General features: G+C 46.0%; 1 protein-coding gene across 37 annotated transcripts in view; it reads left to right on the top strand.

Annotated features, from left to right (window-relative positions):
* Positions 1-27,739, top strand: part of RBFOX1 (RNA binding fox-1 homolog 1) — a 2,073,113-nt gene that overhangs the window by 1,881,797 nt on the left and 163,577 nt on the right. For 35 of the 37 annotated variants that reach the window (XM_086691386.1, XM_086691383.1, XM_086691381.1 and 32 more), the window contains one exon: positions 7,841-8,083. In XM_086691386.1, coding sequence (XP_086547512.1) covers positions 7,841-8,083 — 243 coding nt within the window. Of the gene's footprint in view, positions 1-598; positions 788-7,840; positions 8,084-27,739 lie in introns of those variants that run through there. The other 2 variants (XM_086691397.1, XM_086691402.1) reach the window with 2 other exon arrangements.

Here is a 27,739-nt window from a genome sequence, read left to right as displayed (position 1 = left end):
GAGCGTTGCAACTACTTGCCTAAGGTCACACAGCTAGTCTGCAAAGGAGCCGGGCTTCCAAATCTTGCAAAGCATCGTCAGTTACAGTATTTTAAGATCAGTTTACAATTAACCACGCAGCTTTGTTATAAATGCGTTCCCTCTGTTCTCAGGGTGTTTCTTTAAATTTTCCTATCCGCATCCCTCTGTCTCTGAGCTCTTTCTTCATCCCGCCTCTGCCTCTTTCCAGCTACCCCCGGTACCCCCACCTCTCTTAAAAATATAAAACAAAATAGGATAGTAAGCAAGCTCCCCGGTGGATTTCATAACTTTGCATATCATATATTTAGTTTAGTAATGAAAAATTCCAGCTCCAGGCAATGCATAGGATACCATTTCTAATGTTTTTTAAACAGCTATTAATGTAGGCGAGCGCTCTGTGTGTGTGTGTGTGTGTGTGTGTGTGTGTGTGTGTGTGTGTTCTTCCTCCTCTATATAATCATCTGCTCAGTGTGCACCCTGAAACTGAGAACAGGAGCCAGAGGAGGGGCGAGCCGTGATTGATGGGCCAGGCCTCGCTGGCGGAAAGAGTCCCATCTGGGGTTGGTTTTGGGAGCAGTCAGATGTTGAGGGGGAGGTCAGCCAGGCGGCCTCAGCTCCCCTCCTTCAACACCCAGCCATCCACACGTTGCACAGAGCGCACACCCTGGCTCGTAACTGAGGCTTGCTTTGGGCAGATGCTTTGTGGTGTGGGGCTAGAACAGCTGCTAAGTTTATGGAGGAGAAAGGAAGCAGGATGGTACAGCAGGTATTTTTCCTGATTTTATATTTCACTCGAAATTGTGAATTTGAATGAAGCTGAAGCCTTTCCTCGCGTTAAGTCTCTGTTGCTCTCTGCGATACGTACTCTGCTCCTTGAATCCTGCTCGGAGGTGGGGGGAGGATTTCAGCCAAGAGTGTGTGTGTGTGTGTGTGTGTGTGTGTGTGTGTGTGTGTGTGTGTGTCGGCTTGCTGCTTGGTGTGTCGAACTGAGCTGGTCCTAGAACCAGCAGGTTAATGGTGTAATTTTGCATTTTCTTCTTTGTTTCAATGCCCCCGGGGGCATGATACAGCTTAGCTCTTTTCAGTCAGGCACTGGAGGCTTTCTCTGAATGTGCGCAATTCCTTGCCCGAGAACTAGAACAGACCATGCTACAAAACTAAAGTCAAACAGTCAGCAAGACCGACAACTGCAGGCAGGCAGCCCGAAAGGGAGGGTTTCCTCCAGGAGTCCGGGTTGGTGGGGGGTCCCTCCGGGAGTGGCTGCTTTTCTTGGCTGTGTGGATGGATGCAATCACTGTTTTACCAGGGCTGGACAATCCCTGGGCATGTCTTCATTATAAGGACTGTGTTTAGGCCAGAAGGGATTTCTCAGGGCAAGAAATGCACTGGGGACAAATCAATTCCAGAAGCTAAAGGGGAAAAGATGATTTGAGAAGTTGGACTATCAAAGCTGGGGAGGCACACGCATGCACACAGAAAACAATACTTCATTATTTTAAAGTCCACGTTGGCTCTGAAAGCAGGCACCCTCCCCTCTCATTGAGAGTCAGGCAGTTACCGTGAAAAGAACATCCCCACTTTGTGCTCTGCTACGTAAAGACGATTCCTCAGTTGAAATGTGGTTTGCATTAGATTTGGGGCCAAAATATTTTGCAAAGTCTGATGTGTTTCCACCCTTTGTTCTCTTATTGCTTTCTAAAAACTACTTTATTAAACCCCTCAGGGCAATGAATTGGGAGAAGGAGATGTCTAGGGGTAAAGAAAAAAAAAAAAAAAAAAAAGAACAAACAAAAACCAAAACCAAAAAAAACAAAAACAAAAAACCTCGCATTTTCTCTCTGACTCTATTTCCTGAGCCCACCTCGGAAAGGAAATTAAAGATGCGGGATGTTCCAATGACCAGAGCAGTCCTCCTGTGTTTGAAGACGCCTCTCTGAAAGTCTGCATGCGGTAGAGTCAACACACTATACTAATAGTCAGATTACGGTGTTTGTCTTAAAATAGCAGTAATATCCTGGCTATTTCATGCTTCAGTAAAATATTTAAATTGAAATGGCATTTATTTTTGCTTTGGTGACTCAGACTTGGTTGCATTTTAATAATCCTCTTGTGCTCAGTAACTGGAATCCAAGCTACCCATTGGGGTGTCTCGGGTAATGATGGGGTCCCACATCAGCCTGCTGTTGTTGAGTCTCTGCTTTAATTGAGGCTTGGTTGACTGAGGACAAGGAAGTTTCCTCTACGTTCCTAATCAATGTTCTTTATTTGAAGTTTCTGTCCGGTTCTGCAGCAGCAATAGTGGATGTTAAAACAGTCTTGGCTTTAAAAAAAAAAAAAAAATTGTGTATTTGTCAGCAACCTAGGAAAGTCCAGGCACTGAAAATTTGATGTTAGGTTTGCAGATCTCTTGAAGCACTTGCTCGGTGATGTGGGGGTTCTGTGAAAGGCAGAATCACCCTCCTCATCACCTCGGAACACCCACAGGCACCCTGACTCAGTAGATATCAGAATCTCTGTGATCATTCCACTTATTTAGGGAAAGGTGGGGGTTTGGCATCGGAGGTAGAAGAAAGGCGGCTTCTACAAATGAGGGAATGTCTAGCCAGAACGCTCCAAATAATTTTTGTCTGTCACTGTCACCTACGTGAAGTTGGCCTCAGCTTTCAACCAGGATCCTGTTCATGTGCCCAAGATTTGCCTTGACCTGGAGTGCCAAAGGTGCCCTTACCGCAAATATATTTTTCCAGAAAACACACTTCAGCCAAGCTCAGAATCCAGGAACATCACTAGGGAGGAAACAAAGACATCTCTGAAGCCATTTGAAGGTGAAAAATAATTCCACAGGAAGTACAATGATCTTAATTAAATATTAGCTGTAATTAGCCCAAATTGCAAATGTTGGGAATATTAATTAGGGTCTCTCTGGAATGGCTGTCAGTGTTAATAAGTAACTATGGGAGGTCCCACTAACATCTGTTTGAGGCCTTCAGGAACAGGAGTACAGTCCAGAGCCCCGTGGACCCAAATGCTTGCTACCCATGGGCTCCTGAGTGGCCACGGACACAACCCTAGGGCTCAGTGCCTTGGGTGTGCCAGAACGCACAAGGTTTGGTAGAGGTTAGCAGCCTGTCCCCAGCTCGCCCTTCTCTTTCCTAGGATGGCCTCAGAGCCTCATGAAGCTCTGAGCTTAGATGGCACAAATTTCCCAGACCTCTGCTCTAACCCTCCCCAGGGGCTAGTCCAGCTACTGGGACACTGGTATTTTTGTCCCACATCCCCCAGCACCTGCCTTCCTGGAGGGTGAGTTGCAGGTCTTGAGGCCACAGGTGTATGTATGACAGAGAGAGGTATGTTTAAAAATGGGAATGAATGTTGCCACCAGCAGATAGCCTTGGCAGATGAGAGATACCCAGGCTGTAGTTCAGCTCCCAGCTTCCCTAAGAGCTGTTGCTGTGACCTTGCAAAATCCGTCCTAGTTCTGGGCTGCAGGGTACTCCACAGCAAAGTACCATGGGATGGAAGATATAGCATGTGCGTGCAGAGCAGGGAATCTGGGTCTGGGCACAGTGAACACTTGGGGCTCAGCCTGTCCCGTGCATTGTAGGGGCTTCAGCACCATCCTTGGCCTGTACCCTCTAGACATCATCGGCAACCTTTCCCCCCACTGTTGGCAACCAAAAGTGTCTGCACACACTGTCAGCTGTCCCCCAGGGAGCGGTCATCCTGTGTAGGAAATACTGATGCAGGGGCACCTGGCTGGTCAGTCGGTTGAGCGTCTGACTTCGGCTCAGGTCATGATCTCGCAGTTCGTGACATCGAGCTCTGCATCAGGCTGAGTGCTGACAGCTCGGAGCCTGGAGCCTGCTTCGGATTCTGTGTCTCCCTCTCTCTCTGCCCCTCCCTGCTCATTCTCTCTCTGTCTCTCTCAAAAAAAAAATTCACATTAAAATTAACGTAACATGGGGCGCCTGGGTGGCACAGTCGGTTAAGCGTCCGACTTCAGCCAGGTCACGATCTCGCGGTCCGTGAGTTCGAGCCCCGCGTCAGGCTCTGGGCTGATGGCTCAGAGCCTGGAGCCTGTTTCCGATTCTGTGTCTCCCTCTCTCTGTGCCCCTCCCCTGTTCATGCTCTGTCTCTCTCTGTCCCCAAAAAAATAAATAAACGTTGAAAAAAAATTTTTTTAAATAAAATTAACGTAACATAACATAACATAACATAACATAACATAACATAACATAACATAACATAACATAACATAAAGAAATACTGATTTAAAGCCCCCAGCACAGTGCCTGGCGCCTTCCAGGCCTGAGAGGAAAGCAGCATCCATCAGGGTGCCTTCTGAGCACCTGTGAGGAGAGGGATGCCTCTCCCCTGAGCATAGAAGCCTGAGGCCCTCATGGATGTCCCCCTCTGTAGCCCACTGTGCTGAGAGTGAAGCCTGCATGTGTGTGTGCTTAGAGCGCAGACGTGCAGAGATGGAAACCACGTTCTGAAGAAGACTGACTCCTCCATTGGGTGCCATCTTCATAGCTGAGCATCCCTCCTTGGTTCTAGGGAGAATAGGGAGAATGCACCCCCCTTCACTCTCTCCCGGTTTAACTTCCAGCTTTATTTCCTGCCCAAACTATTTATGCTGTGGTGGCTTCTTAATTGACATCCCCATATTTAGTGATACCTTGACCACCTTGATTGGAAAACTTTTCTGCAAAGAGCAAGATGGTTAAATAGTTTCGGTTTTGTGGGTCTCTCACAGCTACTCGACTCTGCCGTTATAGCACAATGAACATGGCTGTGTCTCAGTAAAAGTTTATTTACAAAACGACCAGTGGGCCAGATTTGTCTCATGGGTCATTTGCCAACCCCTTTCCTACTCCCCCCGACCCACCCTATGGCCTGCTGCCAGGCTAAGCTCCACAGAGCCCAAAGTTCATTATTCAAGCATGCATTCACTTAGCAAGTGCTTATAAATGCCTACGTTGTAGCTAGCATGCTGTGGGACCCTGGAGAGGCACTGTAGAATGTGACACTATCCCCAGCCCTTAGGACTCTCTCCAATGGCAGCCCTAGGAGTCATGTGAGATGTGGCCACAAGTTCCAGGGGAGCATAGAGTGGGCTCGGTGTCAGGGAAATCTGGCTGGAGGACTTGTTCAGGGACCCAAAAGGGCAGTCAAGACTAGCCAGGAAAGGGAGTAGCGAGGGCTTTCCAGGCACAGGGGCAGTGAATGGGTAGAGTCGATGGTGTTGAGAGTTGGAGCGCCCGTCAGCTTACTGAGGGCAGGCTCCTCTCCTCTTGAAGCAGAGAGAGCCCAGATCCTAAGATTAAGCCTCTGATGGTTTTTGGAAACCTGGTGGTGGAGGCGGGGGGGCGGGCAGGTCACTCTTCCTGAGATTGCTCTGCCGTGCAGAGAGCCACATGGGCACAGGTGTTGCCATAAAACCGTTTTCTGCTGAAGACACAGGAGGGAAAGCTTTTCTTTATGTGACCATCTCCCTGCCATTGCTGGGCACTTCATACTCCCCCCTGGGGCCACCCCTGGAGTTTTGTCAAGTCTGACTTTCATTTCAAACATGCACCAGATCGAAGGTAGGGGGGAGTGAAACAGGCCTTTGGCCAGAAGTAGAATCTGGCACAATGAATTTCCCTTTGGAGGGTTCTCAAGGTCTGATCAGCCAGAGAGAAGCAGCATCGCCTGGCATCTGTGTACAGAGGGATATGTTGCTTGAGCAGCCCTGTAGAATAGAAGGGTGCAAGTTGGCTTATAAACAGGAGAGGATGTTTTTGTTCTTCTTAGTCCAGACTCTTTTGGTTGTAAGTAACATGGAAAAAAAACCTATCTTAAACAAAATGAGACATTTACTGATGCGTGGAAGGAAAGCAAACAGTGGTGTTACTAATCACAGGTAGAGCTGGATCCCAGACTTGATATGATGTCGCCAGGACTCAGTTCACTTGTTTCTCAGTTTCTGGGCTCCGTTGTCTGCTGGGTGTGGCTTCTGCTTTAGGTGGTCCAGTTTCAAGGGGCCACCTGGGGTCTGAATTGTTTTTATAGCCCTCTGATTAGCCGGGGCGTCCTGTGTCTGGAGGTAACCTGAGGCAGGTCTCAGCCACATCTGTGCTCTCTGGGCTGAGAGTGGAAGTGTCTCTTAGAAGAAAACCAGGTGCTGTTCTTGAAGAGAAGACAAAAGCACACTGAGCAGCAAGGACCCTGCGTGTCCCCTGTGGCTTCCTGAAGATGGTCAGGGTTAACTCTCCATGGGCAGGGATCCAGCCACAGCGCAGGCAGACCCTGCTCAGCCCCAGACGCTAGGAAAAGATGCTAGAAAGCAAGCAATGGCTGTGCATTTCTGCTTCCAGTGGCCCAGGCATTTGGAGCTGTTCAGCTGGGGGAGGAAAGGGCGTGATGGGAATGTTTTCACTTGTAAAATGGTTTAAACTTATCCTAAGCTTCCTTCTCTTCAAAGTGTCATCGTTAACATTCTAATTAAGGTCCCCTCTAAACAAATGCACAAGCTCTGTGTGCTGCTCCGAGAATAAACTTTTTTTTTTCTCCCCTTCTATGTCATAATGTTTTTGCCGCACTCAAGTTGCTTTAGCTGAAGAGGTTCTCAAATGTTGGTGGCGGGGACTGAGGAGATGTGAGCAATCCTGACATTTTTGCCCTAGTATCATTATAGGAGGGCTGAAGTCACATCTAATTGACCACAGACAATGGAAGAGGCAGCTCTTTGGTGTGCTTAATTGCTAAGCTTCTCTCTCTCTGACCGTGCAATCCCATCTCTTGAGACCATGAAAAATTTGGCCCCCTGGGTTACAGTTTCGGATGGTGTGTGTGTGTGTGTGTGTGTGTGTGTGTGTGTGTGTGTGTGTAGGGTAGTAGAGTTTTAAGGGTAGGAGTGGGGTGGAGAGAGATAGATATTTCCTGAAATGGAAGCATTTGAATTCAGGTTTTTTTTTTAATTCTTTTGACTTGACTGTAATTATCACACTGCATGTTTTGCCTAGATTGGAAGGGTGAATTGTTATATAATACTCTGTGCTTATAAAAAAAAAAAAAAAAAAAGGCAAGGGGTGGGGGGAGGCATTGACTAATGAGGCTGAGTGAAGTCCAGCATTTTGAAAAGATACTTAAAATGGTGAACACAGTATCACAGAGTGCCATCTTTGTCCAAATTAGGCCTTGACTTTCCATTGGCTGCTTCATATTGGCACTGGGAACATCACACACACACACACACACACACACACACACACACACACACACGCACCCTGTGACCATTAAAAGGACCCCTCCATCCCATTATGTGAGCCAAGTCACATAAAACTTTGATTAAATTCAAATGCTTAGATGAATTGTGTCTCTTCTCAAGAACACACACGTTCAATTTAATCTCTCTCTTGGCATTTTAAGTATCAAATCAAGTCTCTGCTGTCACTGGAGACAACTACATGCTCACATGTTCCAAAATGGGGATGAAATAAGGAGGATCTGCCAGAAAAATCCAATCGAGCAGGGCACAGACCCTCCCACTCCTTGGCTCTGGGGCTGTATGGCGTGGGGAATGTGACTTCCCTGCACCTTTCTGAGCCTTGATTTCTGCATCTGCGCAATGGGGTTAGGTCTATATAAATGACAGGTACTATTTCCTTATAGAGTCTGGTGAAGATTAAGTGGGATGCATCCATCTCAGGCTCTTGGCACAGTGCTGGCACCTGCAAAGTGTCGGGGGAGCGCTCATCCTTGGGCCCCAGGGAGAGGTTCTGCCTGGTTCGCGCTCACGGTGTTTCGCCTTGTCTCCCCCTTTCTGATTTTCCAGGGTAATCAGGAAGCAGCAGCTGCCCCGGACACCATGGCTCAGCCTTACGCTTCGGCCCAGTTTGCTCCCCCCCAGAACGGCATCCCCGCGGAATACACGGCACCTCATCCCCACCCCGCACCAGAGTACACGGGCCAGACCACCGTCCCGGAGCACACGTTAAACCTGTATCCTCCCGCCCAGACGCACTCCGAGCAGAGCGCAGCGGACACGAGCGCGCAGACCGTGTCCGGCACTGCCACAGTAAGTGGGCGCCGGTCCCGGGGAGGGGGCGGGGGGCAGTGGCGGCCGGGCGCACCCCACCCCACGGAGGCTCCTGCCGCGGAGCAACCCCTGAGCCCGCCCCTGTCGCAGCGGCTCGTAGAATCCACCTGTCTGCAGGCCTCCTCTCATGCTGCTTACTGAAATCAATGCTTTTTTCCTTAACTTTATTCATGAGGGGAAACTCTCATCTAATTTCTGTTCCTGTTGTTCTGCCTTTTCTTGAATCATGTCCTCTCAGTAGGATAATACACTGCGTGATTTTTTAAACAGCTTTATGGAGACATAATTTATATACCATAAAATTCACCAGTTTCCGGTGCACAAATCACCGATTCCTAGTGTATTTGCAGAGTTGTGCAACCATTTGGCACAGTCTAATTTCGGAATATTTCTGTCCCCCGGAAAGAGACCTCATGCGTGTTCACAGCTCCTGCCCATGTCGGCCCCTGTCTTCTTCAGCCTCCTTAGCCTTCTTCATGCCTTTGAGATTCACCTGTGTTCTTTTGTGTTTTCTGGGAGCCCTAGGGTGGGGGAGGCCTGGACTACAAAGGGGAGCGCCAGAGAATTTTGCTGGGCTCATGGAATTTTCTGTGTTTTGATGGTGGCTGTTTGTTTACGTGACTTTATGCACCAAAGAGAGTACATTTCATTGCATGTGAATGCATTCCGGGGATTAAAAGCAAGCCAACAAACAAAAAAGATGCATTTTTTCACCACCATAAGTTAAAAACCACCATTGTTGGCTACTAGTCAAAGATAAGCCTAAAGAAAACTAACTGTTAAAATTAAACACTTGTTCATTTGTGCATGACCTAAAATCACCCCGCATATACCACAAGATGTATCTGCACATTTGAGAGCTTCTGAGGAATTCTTTGCAAGCACACACCAGGCCTGTAGTCCAGAACATTTTATCGATGGAAGGCAACTGTGCCTCTTTCTCCTGCCCCCAGGCCTCTGAAAAACCAGAACTTGTGGAGGAATTTCTTGGTTTGAAGCAGGAGGGTTTTACCAAGTTTTGTGTGTATAATTCCGTGGGGTTGAGAAACTCACAGCTTAGTGCAGCCATCACTGTATCTAGTTCCAGAACATTTTCATCTCCCCAGGAGGAAACGCTCTACCCATTAAGCAGACGATCCACATTCCTGCAAATGTGCTTTCTGCCCGTATGGATTTGCCTATTCTAGGCATTTCATAAAAAATGGGATCACACCACGTCCGACCTTTTGTGACTGGCTTCTTTTACTTAATAGAATGTTTTCAGGGTTCATCCACACTGTAGCACGTATCAGTACTTTATTCCCTTCTGTGACTGAATATAATTCCATTTTATGGTTATGCCACTCTTGTTTGTACCTCCATTCACTGATGGGCATTTGGGTTGTTTCCACCTTTGGGGTTTTGTGATTAGTGCTGCTATTGCCTGTCTATAGCTGGCTGTTCAAACTTAGGGATGCATTCATTTAATGGGTTTGCTGGTTTAGCAGGTGTTTGTTACTATTGTGTTGACTACCAGGTTATAGTGATGGTGTTGCCATTTATTTGTTTTGGGTTATTCTGTGACAGTCAACGATGGTAGGGCTTCAGAAGGTTATCTTGGGACTAAAAAAGGGATAATAATGCCCAATACAGACACTATCTATTAAGCCTCAATTCACGCCAAGTATACTAACCTGCTGTGGAAGATTCATTCGTTCATGAATATTTTTAAGTATCTACTGTGGCCAGGACTCATCCCAGCGATGTGGTTGAATGGAACAGAAATGATCCTTTCCCTCTTATAACTTTGCATGACAGTCATAGAGTGAGCATGTGTCATTCAAACAGCTTGTATAAACACAAACTGTGATACCTGCTCTTAAGAAAACGACAGGTGCCGTGGAGGATAAAGATTATGGGTACTGCCTGCAGATGCGTAGTCTAGGATGATGTCTTTAAGAAGATGTTAAGATGAGAAGACATACTTTCCAGGCAGAAGGAATATCGAGGCCAGTAATGCCAAGGTTGAAAAGATCTTGGCTTATTCAAAGAATTAAAAAGAGGCCAGGGTGAAGAAGGTTTGGGGGTGCAGTGGCAAAGGATGGAATGGGGCAGTCACCAGGGATCATACCCCACAGGCCTGGTGGATTTGATCAGTGGATAGACTTCCACATTAGGGGCAATGGGAACCGTTGAAAAGAGTTTAAGCCAGAAGAGTTATAAAATGAAATTTTAGAAGGGTTAATGATGCATACCTAAAAAGAGATCTTAGTCCATTTGGGATGTTGTGATGCTCAATGTCCTTCTCTCACAAAAAGAACTCTTTAGAGATCAACACAAAGTTAAACAGGGTGTTGGGTGTCCATAGTGGCCCAGGCACTGCGGCACTGTGAAACAGTGAGCAGGCGCACTCTCCGTTCTATTATGGTTGTAATGTGGCAAACTGTAGAACATAGATGTTTAAGGCTTTAGTGTATTTCTGTGATGGGACACTTGTGGGGGGATGTCCCTCCACATCATGGTTGAAGGAATATACATTTCATAATCTTCTGGTTGCTAGTAACAGAAAATCAGCAGGGAATGTATTGACTTTTACAACAAAAAGTCTTAGAGGTGGGCCGACTTTAGACACAGCTTGGTGTGGGGCACATACGTGTTAGGTTCCAACAAGATCCATTTCAGTCTCTTTTTCTTCCTGCTCAACTACATTCTCTAGTTTTCTGGGATGGTCCCTGCAGCTCCTGACATCATACCACATTCCTAGGGAAAGACCCTTGGGAATCACTCTCTTCCCCTGGTTTGCACAGGGTTGTATTCGTTCAGTGTCTGAAGCTGAGAATGGAGCCACGGAGGAGCTCCATAGCCATATATAGAGACCAAAGATGGGCCTACCAGAGTCAGTGATAAGGTGCTTTAGATCTTCTCACTAGAGGTATTAAACAGAGAATCCAGTCAGAGCCAAGGGTGAGCCATTTGTATGGAGAGGCCAGAGTAGATACATTTGCCGAGTATAGGGAATGAAGAAAAGGGCAGGCAGATCCTTGAAAAACTCATAAGCAGTGAGGTTTGGAAGGCACGGAGCCAAGGGAGACATGAATGGGGTATCCCCTGGGTATGCAGTGTGGAAATTGAACCAGAAGAGTGTTGTCAGGGCAGCCTGGCAGGTGCGAATTCAGAAGACATTACTGAAGTTGCCATCACTGGAGACAGAGAAGAAGCAGTGCCCCTACAGTGTTGGGGAGAGATGCCAGGGGACCGGGAGTGGAGAAATAAATGGGAATGATTGGGGGTAGAGTGCACTATCGTCGTAAGCACTTGGAGTAAAGAGAAAGAAAAGACAACAACTCAGGGGCGTAAGAATTCAGGGAAGCAATTTGTACAAGAATCAATTTCGGATCCTATTTTATGCCAAAGAGAAGGCATCTGTGGGTCCAGGTGGTGGGGACAGGGAACAAGAGCTGGGGAATGATGACTCAGGTGACCAAGGGTGTACAAATAGAGCAGGTGGTCTAGGAAAGAAGAAGACATACTTTTTTATAGCTTTATTAATATATAACTGACATACAATAACCTCTCTGTATTTACAGTGTGAAATTTGATGAGTGTTGACATATGTACAGATGTTGTAACCAACATATCCATCACCCCCAAAGTTTTCTCATACCCCTCTACAATCTTTCCTCCTTGCCCTCTACCTCATTCCCGGGGGAACCCACAGATCTGCTTCTTTCACTCTAGCTTAGTTGTTAATTTCTAGAATTTTATAGCAACAAAATCAAATGTTATGGGTTCTTTTTGCCTGGCTTCTCTCGGGGCTCACCGTCATTGCTTTTAGATTCATCTGACTTGTCCCATGTATCAGTAGCTCACTGCTTTTCATTGCTGAGTTGCAAACCATTGCGTGGATGTGCCACAATTTGTCAATCCACTTACTTGTGGATGGGTACCTGGATTGTTTTCAGCTTTGGGCCGCTACAAATGAGGCATCTATGAACATTTGGAAACATTTCAGTTTTGAGACAGAAGAGATGCATCTTAGTCCATTTGGGCTGCTGTAACCAAATCCCACAGACTGTCTTATAAATAGCGGAAATGTGTTGCTCACAAATCTGGAGGCTGTAAGTCCACGATCAAGGTGCCAGTGTGGTCCAGTGAGGGCCCCTTCCTGGTTCATAGCCAGTGCCTTCTCCCTGTGTCTTCACATGGTGAAAGAGGCAAGGCAGCTCTCTGGGTCTCCTTTTTAAGAATGCCAATCCCATTCATGAGGGTGCCACCTCATGACCTAATCACCCCCTAAAGCCCCAGCTCCTAACACCATCACTGGGGCTTTAGGATTCCAACATGTGAATAGGGAGAGGCAGGAACATTCAGACCATAGCAAGAAGAAGGAGTGAATGTACCAGCACATGGAGAAATCTTAAGTCAGGAGATCCTGTGAGGAGCTCCTTCTCTGTTGCCTTCATGTTCTCAGTGACGAAGTCACTATCAGCTGACAGAGAGAAGCAGAGGAGTTGGGGAAGCAATGGATTTATCCCTGAAATTGAGCAAACATGTCAGGAGTTTGGCTCAGATGATTCCTAGAGTATCTGAGGGGCAACAAGTTCCTCTCGGAGCTGACAGAGTGTGAATTTGTGGAGGGTTAGTTACCTGGCCATTTGGTTTTCTCCAGCCATGTTTGGGGTTGGCGGGCGGGGGGCGGGGTGGGGTACATACTGTTGCAGGAAGTTTCAAAGAGGAACCATTATAAACTGAAGCAAGGGGCTTACCCAGCATTGGGGAGGAGCAGGAACATATAAGGGGCCGTCTTGTTTTCTACTACAAATGATTCCATGCATATGCTTTTCTCTCTTGGCCAGTATGGAAGGTGCTTCTGCTGCCCATGACCTACTTTTCAGTTGGACTTTCATGACCCGACCAAGCAGAACATGGTCTATGACAAGTTTGCCTCAAAATGTCTTTGTATCCTCACACATTGACTAAGCGTACCCCTCTCTCCACTGCAGGTTCTGCATTACTCAAGGAAATAATTTACCCTCCAAGTGGGTCAGACCCATGTTCTCCCAACCCTAGAATACATAGCCCTGTATTAGCATGCCTAAGTTATTCTCCATAGGGTAGTGTTGTGTCTGGAATCACCCTAACTGTCCTTTGTGCACGGTGCCTAATGCCAGTCTGAGGGCACTGTCGAGGACATCATTTCGTTGGGAAACCGAGTAGTTTTGGGTACGAGAAAACATCCATCCATCTGGTAGGCTCCAAGAACATCTAATATATGCACATGATTTAACACAAAGTGCAGAATCTGTAAAAGGGAAGCAGGATGCACCCAGAGCTCCCAAAGCTTCCCAGAGCTGAGCAAAGAAAGTACAGACAGAAAAGACTTACCAGGTCATCCTTTCTGTTCCCCAAGGGCTGAGATGAGTCCCCACAGGACATTTTTCTGCTGGATGTCTATTTAATGTAGGCCTCCAAACACATCACGGATCACTGTGTTGACAGACCCAATACTGTATTATATTAGATACTCTTCCTGACAAGGTATTTTACTCTTGACATTTTATAATTAGAGATTTGCAAGTAGTGAATTCTCCATGTATCTCCAGTAGCAACTTAACTTCTATTTTTAACACCTCTGCAGTCTGTTTCAAAGTCTCCCACCAGTTCTGGGAACTGATGGGAGAAACAATGTGGGTCCTACAGCTAGATCCCCGGCTCTGGGCTCTGTTAACAGGGACAAGAGCTGCTTGAGAAGCTGAGTCCTTGACCCTCAGCTGCTTCCAACTAAAGCAGCAACTGGGTCTCCAGACTTCTTTAATACCTTTACAAAGTGAAGACATTAGTTGGTGATGACTTCCTGTTTTGATCCCTTTAAATACTGGCTCTGCTTCTAAAGCCAGTTGTGTAGCTGAGGAACGGGCAAAACTCAGTGTACTTTTCTGTTCACTGGGTGCTGCTGCTGTTGATACTATTATCATTATCATTATTATTGTTGTTGTTGTTATTATTATTATTATTATTATTATTATTATTATTATTATTATTTGAAAGCCTCTCAGGATTGTGGTTAAAAAAGCCACACTTTAGAAAAGGGTATACAATGAAAACCAAAATTTCTTAGTTCTTCGTCTCCCTGCCAGAAACAACAGTTACCAATTCCTTGTATTTCCTTCCAGAAACGTTTTGTGCCAGTGGAAGCATATGCCTGTGTCTTGGTCCATTTGGGCTGCTAGGACAGAAATACTACCAACTGGGTGGCTTATAAACAGAAGACATTTATTTCCTGGTTCTGGGACTGACAAGTCCGTGATCATGACGGTGGCAGTGGCCACGTCTGGTGGGGACGAACTTCCCCCTGTGTCTTCACGTGGTGAAAGGGGACGAGGGGCTCTCTGAGGCTTCTTTATGAGGGCTCCACCTTATGACCTCATCACCTCCCAAATGCCACATCTCCCAATGTCATCACCTTGGGGGGGGGGGTTGGATTTCCACATGTAAATCTGGGGGGACACAGACATTTAGTCTGTAGCAGCCTGCTTGTCTACTCCTCTCTGCCTCTCTGTCTCTCTCTGTCTCTGTCTCTCTCCTATCTTTCTGTCTCTGAATCCAATCTTGGCATCTCTAATTCCTCTTCCCCAAAGAACAGAACTGAAGTCGACTGAGCACCCACTTGGGCACACTGTGCATCTGGAAGATCATTCTGTGCCACGCTTTGGGATCCAGCTCATTCTTGTAGACATTCGCTTGCGATCTTACATGCAGAGGTGTCTCACTGGGGGAACTGAGGCTATTTCTGGGGTCTATGTTGCAGTGTTGTTATTCCCCGTTAGGCTGTAGTGAGCAGCTGGGCACAGAGACTGCTGTCTACCCCTGGGTGTCTCTGTGTGAGTGGTTAAAAGGCACATGGATCTAAAATGTGGAGGCGGTTCAGCTACCCCCACAGGCAGTACCTGAGAAGGCGTGCCACCCACACCCTTGTTCAACAGTGTGCCATCCAGCTCTCGGCTCATGGCCATTCTGACTGCGTGTGCTTGCCCATGGCTTCCCCCTCTCTCTAACAAGAGAAGATAATCTGAGAGTAGTCTGCTGTCAGGGAAGAGGGGAGGGAGGTGTGCTGTCATTGACTGAAGGCTGCTGTGGTCCACGGTCCATGTTGGGCACTGCACAGTCATCGTCTTGTTTTGCCCTCCCACCAACCCCTTTAAATGATACCAGTACTCACATTTTACACTGGGGAAACAGGTGCAAAGAGGCAAAGACGTCGTGAGTTTGGGAGAGTTGTGAGTGACAGGGTGGAGAGCCTCACCAGTTCTATGTCACGTCAAAGCCTGGCCTCTTTCCTCCAGGGTATTCCCTTGAGGGTCTCCCGGCTGGCAGCTTAGGTGACCAGTGCCTGAGGCCTGGGCGAATAATCCAGAATTCTCTGCCAGGCCAGTTTCTTCAGCCCTGCTCTCCGATTTAAAGTAGCAGGTCAGTGAAGAACTTACATTCCAGGTTGGTTGGGATTAGACCTTCTGCTCCACTATTCAGAAGCTGAAAGGTCCCGGGCTGGTCACTTGACCTCTCAGCTCTTACTATCCCTACTGTTCCCTTCCTCCAGTGGGGTTCTGCCCTTCTCCAAAACTTCTTTCTCTTCCCTTCCCACCAACCCTCAGAGCCACCTTGTAGAACACCGGAGAGTTCCTCTCCCTGCTGGAGAACTTGGGCCTCACCTGTGCATGTTTAAAATTTGGCCAAATCATTGAGGGATGTCTGTCTAAAAATAGGGTGGGTAGCCACAGTGAAACAGGAGATGGGGAATAGCAATCTCAAAAATAATAGTTTTGCTCAGTGAGTGTCAGACTATGTTCCAAGCTCTTTTCACACATAATGTCAAGTTGTCTTGACCCTCTATTACCAAAAAAAAATTTTAAGTACGTGTAAGGCATTATCATCCCCATGTTATAGTAAGGAGCTGAGGCAAGGAACGTCCTGAAGGTCATTGTAGCTAATAAGTAGGAGTGAAAGCTCTACACCAGGTGTGTCAGACTCAAGACCAAAACTCAGAAGGGCACAGAGCCCAGAAGGTATCCCCAGTACTGCAGAAAGGAACGCTTTGCCTGGGAATCACCCATCCTGCCCTGGGGAGGGCCCCAGTGGACCCCAGCACGTACTGTATTACAAGCTTAGCAGGTGCTCTTATTTGAGACCTGTGCCTTGAGCAAACTCCAATAACACATTTCGGTGGCTTCACAATTGTCTTTTCAGATGACAGTGTGGCTGAGCTGTTTTGTCCACACAGGTTCTATTTGCCTAAGGTTCACATTTACTTTAAGGACACAGGAACATTCTCTTGTCCCCTCACAAGGCCAAGTATTATGCTTCTGTCTCCGGGATAGCATTAAACTGAATGGCCCATGGCTTACAGGACAAGTTAAAGACCTTTATTACCCAATACCAGGGCCATATTACTGTTCTAAAGAGTCTGTTCACCAAAGTCCCCAGTCCTGAGGAGCCACATGGCATGATTAAGCCCATCTTAGGATAACTCTGAGAGGGGTGGATAGCTGAGATCATCCGAGACCCACGTGTCTAATGTCCAGTTGTAGGACAGGGCTATGACCTTGGAATCCGGTGGAGGTGAAGGTTCTCATGACTCCCATGACTGCTCGAAGAAAATGGCCCTGGGTAAATGCCATTAGGTATAATCAAGAGAAGCGATAAAGAATCGACTGTTGGGGACCATTGGCATGTGATGTAACCACTCTGAGCCTCACCTACCACCTTTGATCATGTGAGGTTTAGAGCAGCAGTGAGGTCGCGGAAGGGTTTCGCAGTGATGGGCACACAGCAAACCCTCCACCATAGAAACCATTATAATTATGAGAAAGTCCCATCTTTCATAATGGGAAATCAGAGTGTTCTCCTTTGTCCTTAATTTTCCATTCAAACCATTTTTTTGGGGAGAATAAATTCATCCTAACAGTTGTGTAACTTCTTGCGCGTTAAGAGTGAAACTAAGGCCCAAATCCCCACATTGGTTTTCAAAGTAATTCTCATTTGGCACCTGGGTGGCTCAGTTGGTTAAACATCTGACTCTTGAGTTCGATGCAGGCCATGATCTCACAGTTTGCGAGTTTGAGCCCCATGTCGGACTCTGTGCTGACAGCATGGAGTCTGCTTGGTATTTTCTCTCTCTCTCCCTCTCTCCCTCTCTCCCTCTCTCCCTCTCTCCCTCTCTTCCTCCGTCTTTCTCTGCCCCTCTCCCATTTACTCTCTATCTCACTCTCAAAATAAATAAAAATAAACTGTAAGAAAAGAAAATAGGGGCGCCTGGGTGGCTCAGTCAGCTGAGCGTCCGACTTCGGCTCAGGTCATGATCTCGCAGCTGGTGAGTTGGACCCCCACATCGGGCTCTATGCTCACAGCTTGGAGCATGGAGCCTGCTTCGGATTCTGTGCCTCCCTCTCTCTTTGCCCCAACTCACTTGCATTCTGTCTCTCTGTCTCTCAAAAATAAATAAACATTAAAAGAAAAAAAATTTTAGAAGAAAAGAAAATAAAGGTAATTCTTACATAGAATGATTTTTACACAAGTAGGTTTCAACCACTCAGGTCTGAGTCCGACTGATTGGTACAAGCTAGTCATTGACCTAATTAGCTCTAGGCCATGTACAAACAAGGCTAAGATTTATTAGGGAAAGATACAATTGAAGTTTAGTTTGTAGGGCTCAAAGCCATGTTGCATTTGCTAAATAAGGGAAGATCAGACATTCTGAGACCGTGTTAATGTTTCCTTAGGGAGATCTCATTGTCATTTTAGAGTTGCTACTCTCGTAGCCATTTGAAATGTTTCACCTTGACTTAGTCTCCATTTCGGTGTTTTGTGCTTATTCACACCTAGATTCATTGTCAAGTTTTACCCTCTCAGTATGACTAAGCAGTCTCCCTCCTTGATTAAGATGTTATTCTTTGAGCAAGTATTAGCACACTGTGTAATTCTAAAGGGTTAGGCTAATGATTGGATAATCTGAAGATGAAGTGAGCCGTCCATGAGGTGAACAAATGGCTGGTCTAGGTGTTGAAGGACCTAATTGCTGTCACATGGCTCATAGCCCCATTAGGTGGTTTTGTTGCTTTTGCTTGTGCTTTTTTGTTGTTTGTTTGTTTTATTTTTTTTTTAATTTTTTAACATTTATTCATTTTTGAGGGACAGAGCGCAAGTGGGGGAGGGGCAGAGAGAGAGGGAGACACAGAATCCGAACCAGGCTCCAGGCTCCGAGCTGTCAGCACAGAGCCCGACACAGGACTCGAACTCACCAACCGCAAGATCATGACCTGAGCCGAAGGCGGATGATCAACCGACTGATCCACCCAGGCGCCCCTGTTTGTTTGTTTTTAAATGAACTTAGAACGCCAGCACTACTCTGTTTTGTGCACAGTATGTGAATCACTCATCACCAACCACAGCTCATGCTCTAATTGGTGGCCATATATTCTACAAGTTCATAGTGAGTTCATGTAAATTCTGTGCTCTGTTTGGATTCTTGGCTGGAGAAGGTGGTTGGCTATGCTCTGTTAACTGAGAGATCCTGGTTGATTGGGCCACAGACCCTTGGAGGGTTAGAGCCAGAGGAAACCGAACAGTCCACCTGGTCTGTCTTCTCATTGTACAGATAGACGGAGATCACGTAAGTTAAAGGCCGAAACTCAGATATTTTCAGGTCCACGCAAGTAACATACTTGTTTGAGAGAGATCGGTTTATGATGGAGACATAGGTAAAAGCAATCATTAATTTTCTTGATTAACATAGGAATTTTAAAACCATAGACATGGTGCTATGTGACCCCTTGGTGGGGACACTGATAGTCTAGAGGACCCATGGGCCATCCAAAGGTGCGCCCCCACACGCCCATCTAACAATTGCCGTATTGGATTGCTGACCCAACATTACAGTATCTGTTGACGTTTTTCAAGAGCAAGCAGCCATTTGGATTTTTAAGTGGCCTCTTGTTGAGCCCTGCTTTATTTTTTATCTGCCCAGCCTCTGAAGATAGTGAGTTTGTAACCCCCGACTTAGTCTTGGGGTCTTTATTTTTTTAAACAAGAGGTAAAATTGGAAGCGTTAATCCTTCGTTACAGGTGCATAAAAAAAAGACAGCTTGGGTGCTCCTGCATGACAAATGCAGAGTCAGAGTAGGTTAGAGCTTGAAAGGACCGTCTTGTCTACCTACTTCGTTTGTGAATGATAGAAAGGCTCAGAGAGGGAGAGTGACTTATCTGAGTCACACGGTGAATATCTCAGCAAGAACATCCCCAAAGAAAATTTCCACTGCACCACTCCCCTCCCTATGGATCATACTTTCTGTGGCCATCTTTTTTTTTTTTTTCTTTTCTTTTCTTTTCTTTTCCTCTCTATCTCCTGGTTATCTATGCATTGAAATGGACAAAGCCCGGTGACTTTAGGAGCAGATCAGGATGTATGACCTGGAGCTTCATTTCTCTTTGAAAACCTGCTTTACTTCCTAGCCAGAGGCCTCAGGGCCTTACTCTCACTAAGGCTTCCAGACTTCTAAAAAGAGTCTTTATTTTACCTAGTTCTTTCCTGCTGATCCTTTTGGTTAGGTTGAGGAGGCTGTGCTCATTCAGTAGTATTATATATTCCAACGAGGTCTAGTCTGAATCACTCCTGGGTCAAAATACTCTAACTAAGGAGTCTGGGTTTCTGCCTTTTTCATCCCTGGAAAGGACAGAGGCGATCAGATCGTCCAATTATAACCTTGCGTGTACAGCTAGTCTGAGTGATTGCATAAGCTCCCTGCCTCCTTAGAAGAACAAAGGACCTTTGTGAGGCAGGTGAGCCTGGTAGGTGAATCCACCAGAATGGAGCCCCCACGGATGCTAAGGGTTCTCCACCTCCTGGACTGTGGAGAGAAGGTCACTACAATCCAGACAATAGCCCATCCTCTTACATCAGGAACAGAATGTATCTGGGCTCAAGGACCTGATTTTTATGTGATGTCAGTGTCCTACCTGGACAAGTATGTTTTTCAGGAGACCAAGGTTTGTAGCCTTTATAGATCCACACAAACCAGGCCTTTGGGAGCAAGGCGATTTGAAGCCTTAAGGGTTGTGGACTTGTTTTGGAGGCAAAAAGTCAATTTTCTTCCTTTAAAAAAAATGATAGAGTTAGTTACAAACAACACAAGTTGGAAAGTTTGGGCTACCCTGGTCTTTTAAAAGTGGAAAATGTAATTATGTATTATGATTGGTAGATAGAGAAAAACAAATTAGAAATTTCTTGGACTGAAAAGAATTTTGAAAAAAAGAAGAGGCAGCTATCATGTATTAATGTTTGGTAACAGTAACTAGCATTTAGTGAGCATATGCTACATACCCAGTGCGGTGATACTAAAACCTTCAGGTGCATGGAGCACCTGGGTGGCTGAGTAGGTTAAGTGTCCAACTTTGGCTGAGGTCATGATCTCACGGTTTGTGAGTTCAAGCCCTGCATTGGGCTCTGTGCTGACAGCTCAGAGCATGGAGCCTACCTTGGATTCTATCTCTTTTGAAAGGAAGGAAGGAAGGAAGGAAGGAAGGAAGGAAGGAAGGAAGGAAGGAAGGAAGGAAGGAAGGAAGGAAGGAAAAGAAAGGAGGGAGGAAGGAAGGAAACAAGGAAGGAAGGAAGGAAGGAAGGAAGGAAGGAAGGAGGGAGGGAGGGAGGAAAGAGGAAAGAAAGAAAGAAGGAAAAAGAAAGAAAGAGAAAAACGAAAAGAAAAGAAAACTTTAGGTGCATGACCTGAGTGAATCTGACAGCATCCAGAAGAGGCGGGTACCCTAAGTGACCCCTTGTCTCCTCAGTGAGAAAACCAGAACACAGAAGAATCAAGGAGACTGCCCAAGGTCACATCACAAAGCCAAAAAGGGCAGAGCAGGGATTTGGAGGCAGCCAATCGGACTCCAGAATCCACTCCGTTATTCACTCCACCAGCCAAGCACTAGGCAGCACATTTTCTTCACATTCCGTAGCCCATCAAGGGATGGATGGGACGGTGCCAGAATTATAGATGAGGAAACAGAAGCACAGATGTTAAGTAACTTGCCCCAAGGCCATACAACTGATAAAGGGAGGAGTATAAATGCAAGTAGAGGTCTGGCAGATTCCTAAACCCACATCGTGTGACTTCCCCTTCAGAAGTAGTTTATTTTACCTAAATGGCATTCCCTGCTATTAATCATGATGTTATAGCAGACAAATGTGTTAATAATCTTTGTCCCCGTAATTCTACGTTTAGCTCAAAACTGCCTCAATTTACACACGCACACAATCTCCCCTCACCCCCTCCTCCCATTCCCCCAAACACCCCCGGTACCCCCAGGGTATCCAGTGGCCCCGCCAAGTGAAAAGGGCCTCAACCCATTTGGCAAGCTGACTAAGGAAGCCTGGATCTCCCAGAGAAACTTGCTACAAGGAAATCGCTAATTATAACCCAAATTGTATTTGACTTCTGCATCTCTGCTTCACGTTGTAACACTGTAATTTAAAGAGATTGTTCCTGGCCTTTTTTTAGGGGAAGAAATTAACTACCATTTTTTTTTTTTACTAAGAAAAGCAGTGGTAACCGTGGTACAGGAATGACAGGAGGTGGGTCCCGTCCCCTCCTCCCCTCTACCCATCTTGTCTTGCAAGTGGGGACTGGGTTAGCAATTATGCAAGGACTTGCCAGAGGTTCCAGGCACTGTCTCTGAGTGACACCCATCTGGTGGCTTTACCAAAGGGAGAGAGAACATGAAGGTGGGCAGGCTTGGAAAGAAGAGTCTCCTTGACTCTAGGAGTGATGGTTTGGAGGCGGAAGAGAAGCAAGGACATTAGTCCTTGGATTTGGGGGCCGTCTCCTGTTTTGAGCCACTGACGTACTTGACAAAGACTAGAGGGGACCTGGTCAGGGGTTGAAAAGGGGAGTTCGAAGCATTGCCTGGATTTCAGAGCCTTGGCTGTCTCTCTTCCTGGTCCAACTATCCATGGGACCCAGAGCCCCTCACCAGCACCCCATTTTCCCTCTTCTCTCCTCCTTACTCCAGGCCTTTAGTATCAGCGTTAAGCCAGGACACAATTTGGCAAACTATCATCAGTGGGTCCATACCGGCCCACTGTCTGTTTTTGTCAATAAAGTTTTATTGGAACACAGCCACACTGATTCATTCATGTATTGTCTATGCTGCTTTGCTTTTGCAGAGCTGAGTGATTGCAACAGACGTATAACCCACTGAGCTGAAACAATGCTTTCTGTTTGGCCCTCCACAGAAAAGGTTTGCTGATTCCTCATCTAGGCCGAAGTTTGCGTATTGCTGGCCTGCTGGCTTTATTTAGACCTCAGGCCTGTTGTGTTGGATTCACAAATGGAATGAACTGGCTACATGTTCATTGGGAGATTTCGCAGTATAATCTGGCTTGGATTAAAAACTGGAAAAGTTTACCAGGAGGACACAGCAGTGGTGTGCTAGTGTTGAGGATGCGGCTGTCCCTCAAGGCTGTTTGCCGTAGTGGCCACCTACAGTGTTTTACTAAGCTGACCCAGCCTTGTACGCGTTCAAGTTTGGCTAGGTCATCTGGGTCTTCTGGACTATTTTTTAATAAAATATTTCCAGTTTCTCTCCTAACCAGTGAATTACATTTCTTTTATTCTTTCTCCTTCATCATACTGGCCTTCCCTGCGGAACTCTGACCAGAAAATAAATGTCAGTGTAATTGCCAGAATTTAGTGAATGCCAGAGTTATATCAGAAATGTAGCGTCCCTTCCTACCCCCTAATACATCCGTATTCACACACACACACACACACACACACACACACACAGCCCCTGTTTTGTCAAGAAACTTTGTGAATCAAAGCCTATATCACTGTTTTCTTTGATTTAAATCCACAATGGATTACTAAGTGTTATATTCTTCTGAGGTCACGGAATGAATGTCACAATTGTTATTATTAACAGAGTAGATATTTATGGTGTTGGCCAACGTTATTCAGGTTTTAAGTTTATTAATTCTATACCAACCGAGTGGCTGGTAGGCTTAGCCCCATTTCATCAATAAGGAAAACCGAGTCCCAGAGAGGTTATGTAAACAGCCTTAGGGCGTACCATCAGAAAGTGATGGGCTTGGAACTCACACTCAGTCCTGGCTAATGCAAAGGCACTGCTCTGTCTGATATACCTCTTTAAAGCGTGTGGGCACCACCAGTGGAACCAACCCTTGACTGAAGTAGACAGCCGATGCCCAGCTCCGAAGCCAACAAGTACAGTGTACTAAGCCCCAGGGTCAATTTTTCTGTAGCGAGAACAATTGATCCCAAGAAGGGCCTCTGAAGGCTTGACTAGAGGCGCTGAAGGTCAGTTTCGGGTAAATAGTCATTGAAGAATCTTCCATTATTCTCAACAAATCTTCAGAGAATATCTTTTCCCACTAGCCTTTGCAAGCTCAGCAGGGGGAGACACTGGGGAGTGGGGAACCCCATGTTTTCTTTTGAAAACAAGGCCTCCTCGGGTAGGAGAATACCAAGGCAGAGGGAAATCCCGGTGAACAGGGTCTAGGCTTTGTCCGACAGCTGAAGGCCAGCACAGAGCCCCACCTGTGTTGCCCAGGCATCTCAGCCTACCCTGAGACGAGCATGTGGCTCCAGGAAGCCCTACAATTTTGCACCAGCAGCTTGGTCTCCAGGCTCTCTGAGGATTCACAGTGGTCTGACATTGGGGCTGAGCCCTTGATAATGACACTGTAGACACGAGGTAATTACAGATCTGTTACTTCCCAAGTCAAGCTAAGTGGACCTCTGATTATTATTCTGCATATAATAGGAGCATAACTAACACTGAAGGGAAATTGTACTTCTCTCTTTTATTAACCACTTTTATATTCCCTTGTGCACGGCTATGATGCTATGAAATCTCTTTAAATGTGATATTACTCAATATAATACAATAATAATGCACACACCGTAATGTATTGGATTACTTTGCAAACAGCCCTTCTGAAATTGAATTTCCCGTCATTTCCCTGGGCCAGCTCAGGGCTGCTGGGCTCACAGGCCCTTTCTGTGCTTGGGAGCCTGGGGTCTACCTTCACAGTCAGTTAGGTTTTCATAGATGTAAGCAATTGGTCCCCATCATCTTTATTCATGGTGAGGATGTTGGCGAGCCATGTTCCCTGGCACCTCGCGGTATATCACAGCTCAGAAACGTGCACAATTTCTGGAACCTCAGCATAGTTTGCAAATGACCCGGGTTCAATGACATCAGAAGGGAGCTAAGCCAGATGGAAGGGATGCCTTCCGTGCTGGAATTAAATTCTGGAAGTATTTGCAAATCGCCTTTGCTGAAGATTCTGTGAGATCTTCACCCTTATTCCCAACTTCTGTTCATCTGTAAATCCTTTCATGACACCATCTCAAAGCTGCTGTTGGTGTGCCCTTTACCTCCTGCATATGCCTTGAGACTTTACCCCTTTGACACCCAAAAATAATGTTTATTGAACTCATACTGTATATCGAAATATGCATTAATCTATTAAGTGACATCCAACAATTTAATAAAAACTTAAATCTTTATGTTTGCCATAAAGCTATGAAGTCTCAGAGGATGCCACTGTGCCTTAGTTGTCTTTTTTATTCTTTGTGCCAATCATAGTGCCTGGAATAAGGAAGATACTCAAGAATTCTGTGTCATTATTCATGCATGGAAATGTCTTGGGTTCCTGCTATTTGAGAGGCATAGAGTCAGGCCATGGAGGTACAAGAGTAAATGCCAGACAAGGGTTCTCCTTCAGGAAGTGACAGCCCAGTGCAAAACATACAATATGAACAAACAAAAAACACCTGCATAATTAAATAATCACATTTGTGGAAAATACCATAAAGGAAAGGTACAGGTGTTATGTGTGGGTGCACACTTCTTCCCAACATGACAGGGATACCATGTTAGTAGCTGACGTGGCCATAGTGAGAGTATTTATACCATGGAAATTGGCAATGACACAAACCAGGGCTTTTGTGGTCTTGTCATCTGTAGAGCTGGTTGGTAACCACCACTCCCTTGGCAGAAACTTGGCATATTCAAATGAAGGAATGTCAGTGTAGCTGGGTTGAGGGGCAGGGAGAAGGTGGCCCAAATGAAGATGAAGAAGTGGTCAGCAAACATTCTTATGGGACTTTGTAAGCCAAATTGAGGGTTCGCATTTTCATCCTTTGCCCAGTGGGAGGCCACTGGAAGATCTTAAACAAGAGAATGGCATGATTAGGTTTTGATTTTAGGAGTGACCTGACTGTAGTGTGGAACATGGATTAGAGCGACACAGTAATGGGGTGGGGTAACTGGGGGAATGGCAGAGAGTAGTCAGTGAGCTACTGCAATGGTCTGGACAGGACAGGACGGCATGCACTCATGTGGCCTGGGCAGTGAGTTGGCTGTAGGATGTAAGAAAGCAGGTAGGATCCAGGATGACTTCAAGTTTGGGCCTCAATAAATGCAGCTCTTATAAAGCTGAATCTTGATGGAAGTGAGGATTGTTTTCCAAAGAATAGAAGGAGTTGAGATCAAAGTGTGTGTGTGTGGGGGGGGGGGGTACTTGTGAGACACCTAGATACAAATAAGCATCTGTTTATCTTTAAAATGGACAGAATATGGGGCGCCTGGGTGGCGCAGTCGGTTAAGCGTCCGACTTCAGCCAGGTCACGATCTCGCGGTCCTGGAGTTCGAGCCCCGCGTCAGGCTCTGGGCTGATGGCTCAGAGCCTGGAGCCTGTTTCCGATTCTGTATCTCCCTCTCTCTCTGCCCCTCCCCCGTTCATGCTCTGTCTCTCTCTGTCCCAAAAATAAATAAAAACGTTGAAAAAAAATTTTTTTTTAATGGACAGAATAATGCCTAGCTCACATGGTAGCTGGGATTCTTAAATGGATTGATTTATAAGGAATCATTTGGCATGTAGGAAACAAGCAATAAAATGTAGTTGAATCTGAATTTCTGACACATTTAATAGGTGCCCTTTTGAAAATTGGACAGCCAGACTGGAATTAATTAATAATGTTTTAGGTTTAGTCTGAAACACGGAGTTTTCTATAATTGAGTCCCATTGTATAGTGCCATTGGGAGAAAAAATGCTTAGGCTAAATGTCCTTTGTTCTAATTCCAGTTTGGGCATTCATCTATGCAAATCACTCAGTGCAGGGCTCATATCACCAATATGGTGTCACACTACCTTGATTCAAGTCCTACATCCACCACGTCTTAACAAGTTAAGCAAGTTGCTTAATCTCCTTGAGCCTCAGTTTTTCAAACTGTAATTGTCTTAACTTACAGGGCTTTTGTGAACACAAAGTGGTTATTTCAGGCAAAGCTTTATGACTATGCCTGGCATATAATTGGCACTCGGTCAATGGGGGCCATGATTAGGAATCACTTTGAGTCCTGGGTTTTGCATCTTTCAAAAGGACACAATAATTATCTATGCCCTGACCAACTCATGGGGTTGGAGTAACTACCAAATTACCAAAGAATCTGCCACAGCTCTTTTTTTTTTTTAATGCTTATTTATTTGAGAGAGAAAGAGACAGAACATGAGCAGGGGAGGGGCAGAGAGAAAGGGAGACAAAGAATCCTTAGTAGGCTCCAGGCTGTGAGCTGTTAGCACAGAGCCCTACGCAGGGCTCTCACCCACAAACTGTGAGATTGTGACCTGAGCCAAAGTCAGACACTTAACCAACTGAGCCACCCAGACACTACCACCACAGCTCTTTGTAATTTCCAGTATGCATACTTGTAAACTTCTGTTACTAGTTCAAAGTGCTATAGTCTTTTACAACGTAGCCCTCAGAATGGCCATCAAGTATAGACGTAATGATGCTCTCTTTACAGATGAGGAAATTGAGGTTTGGAGAGTGGACATGACTTGATGTCTTTCCCAAGGTCACCTCACTAGTATGTGGTATGTCTGAACCCACAACTTCTCCTGATACCTTCTCTAAGGGGCTAGAAGAATGGAGAGATCACTGGGTTTGGGGTAGGGAACTAAGGAAAGATCTACCTGGTTCTGTGAGGTCCATCTGCCCTGACCTTGCCAAGGGAAGTAAGAATCAGGAGATACTGGCTTCTGACATGACTTCCCCCAGACCCTTACCTTTGTACCCACTTCAAGAGTGATGCTTGGGATTAACAGAGACAGTGAGAGACTAGCCAGACCTCCCAGTGCAGATTTCCACTTGGACGCAGACTAGATCGTTTGGAAACTAAACTGTACATTGGAAAACAGTTCTGGATAAATTAATTTCTGTGATACATAATGCATAAGGGGAAATCCATGGTATTTTTAAACAATGGAAATGAGAGAATCTGCCTTTTGGGCATTGATCCCAATTACATTTAGTCCAGAAAACATTTATCAACACCTACTGTGTGCCAGTTCCTTGCTGGGAAACAGAGATGAGTCAGACATTGTCTGTGCCCAGGAAGGGTGAGAAATCAGTGGAGGCACCCACTAAGCCATCGCCCTGGGTTAGACCTTGAGATCGGAAAACAAGGAGAGTCATGAGTACTTATGCCTGTCTCTTCTTGAAAGCATAATAAGGCAGATCAATAATGAAACGTCTGTGAGATACTTTACAGAAGGGACCTCCTCTAGCCTTCCCAGCA

The sequence above is a fragment of the Puma concolor genome, chromosome E3, assembly GCF_028749965.1.
Source record: "Puma concolor isolate L17-30 chromosome E3, mPumCon1.1.hap2, whole genome shotgun sequence".
In the NCBI taxonomy this organism is placed as follows: domain Eukaryota; kingdom Metazoa; phylum Chordata; class Mammalia; order Carnivora; family Felidae; genus Puma; species Puma concolor.
Note: the sequence above shows the minus strand (reverse complement) of the source record. Positions and strands in the feature narration are given on the sequence as shown.